Raw genomic sequence first — 1,702 nt, 5'->3', positions numbered from 1 at the left:
CCCCCAAACACCAAGAAGGGCTCCTAGTGTCCTGGCCCCGCTGCTGGACCTCCCGATGGCCCCTGGTATTTCTGGCCACTGTGTGACACAGAGTGTTGGACTGGATGGGTCATTGGCCTGATCCAACATTGGCGTCTCTTATGTTCTTAACACAGAGCATCATTTGCCCCAGACTGAGAGTTCCTAGCTATACCTTGTGGCTAATAGCCACTGATGGGCCTCTGCTCCAGATGCTTATCCGATTCCCTCTTGTGATGTGAAAGCTCTTTCTCTGTCCGAGACCCCGGAGAGCAGCTGCCAGTCTGAGTAGGCAATGCTGGCGTTGACGAACCCCCAGTGGCCTGTTTCATTGGAAGGGCAGCTTCCCCTGTTCCCGGGCTGAGCCCCAAGGAGGTTCTGAGTAGCGGGTTATCTTTATGTCTCTCCTAAACATCCCATTTTTAATATTTATTTATTTAAAACACTTTTTCCCCACCTGGTGCCTGGAGCCAGTCTGGTGTCGTGGTTAAGGGTGCGAACTCTAATCTGGGAGAACGGGGTTTGATTCCCCACCCCTCCTCCATTTGCCTGGCTGGGTGACCTTGGGCAACCTGTAGTTCTGATAAGAGGTGTTCTTGAAAAAGAGCAGTTTCTGTCAGAGCTCTCTCAGCCCTGCCTACCTCACAAGGGTGTCTGTTGTGGGGAGGGGAAGGGAAAGGAGTTTGTGAGCCGCTCTGAGACTCCTCTGGGTAGTGAAGGGAGGGGTATAGACCCAATCTCTTCTTCTTCATCATCTTCCTCTTCTTCACCTTTCTTCCCTATGGAGCTGATGGAGACTTGCCACAGAAATTTAAAAAATAATAAAACATCAAATGGAGCACATAAAAACCATAATTTAAAACCACCATCCAGGGGGAGGGGCAGGACAGGGGTCAGACTGAGCTTCCCGGGGCCGTGCAGGATCCGAACTCAGGCCTCCGGAGCAGCGACCCAGCCTCCTGTCTTTGCTCGCGGGTCTCACCCCGTTTTCTCACCACCCGGCTCTCCTTGGGCGCCTTTCCTCGGGGCCAGGGAGGGGCCCTTCCCAACTCTCGGAACGGTGGGCGGAGGTCGGTCGGGCCCTCTCCCTTTCACTCCCCCCCCTTCCCCCGGGGCGGCCAAGGTCACTGGGAGAGCCGGGCGGCGCCGTGCATCCCGCCCGCCCGCTTGCCCACCTGCCCGCCGCCTGCGCGGAGCTCCGACTCTGCCCGGCTGCAGCAGCGCCCGTCCGCCGCCTCTGATTGGCCCGCGCGGCTCGGGGATGCTGCTGCTGCTGCAGAGAGGGTGGAGGGGAGGGAGAGGCGGCCGCGACAGGAGGACCGGCCGGGCTGGGACGGAGGAGCCCGCGAGTCCCGGAGGAGAAGGGCGGGCAACGGCAACGTGGGCACCCCCTCCCCTGGGCACAGGGCAACCCCCGGCCCGGCCGGCGGCATGACAGGTGGGTGGAAGCCGGGTCTGCCTGCTCTTCGCCTCGCCTGCCTGCCTGCCTGCCGCGCTGCAGCCCCTCCAGGGGGCGCCCGCGGGATGCTCGGGACTTGGGAAGCGCCAGGATGCATGGCCCGGGTGCAGGGCGCTGCACGCCCAGGAGAGACAAGCGCGCACGGCCCCCCCACAGCTGGACGGCGCCGCTCCCGGGCGGGGATCCTCCCGGGGGGGGGGGGGGGGGGGGGGGGGGGGGGGGGGG

The 1,702-nt window shown here is 62.4% G+C and overlaps 1 protein-coding gene across 1 annotated transcript in view; it reads left to right on the top strand.

The window, feature by feature from the left end:
• LOC107122132 (echinoderm microtubule-associated protein-like 2) overlaps positions 1-1,702 on the top strand; it is a gene marked incomplete at its 3' end in the record, with an annotated part of 38,695 nt that overhangs the window by 2,794 nt on the left and 34,199 nt on the right. The window contains exon 2 of the mRNA XM_015425165.1: positions 1,142-1,456. Coding sequence (XP_015280651.1) covers positions 1,142-1,456 — 315 coding nt within the window. The remainder of the gene's footprint in view (positions 1-1,141; positions 1,457-1,702) is intronic.

The sequence above is a fragment of the Gekko japonicus genome, unplaced genomic scaffold, assembly GCF_001447785.1.
Source record: "Gekko japonicus isolate JY-2015 unplaced genomic scaffold, Gekko_japonicus_V1.1 scaffold4254, whole genome shotgun sequence".
NCBI classification, from domain to species: domain Eukaryota; kingdom Metazoa; phylum Chordata; class Lepidosauria; order Squamata; family Gekkonidae; genus Gekko; species Gekko japonicus.
This window is presented reverse-complemented; position numbering and strand designations above follow the sequence as displayed.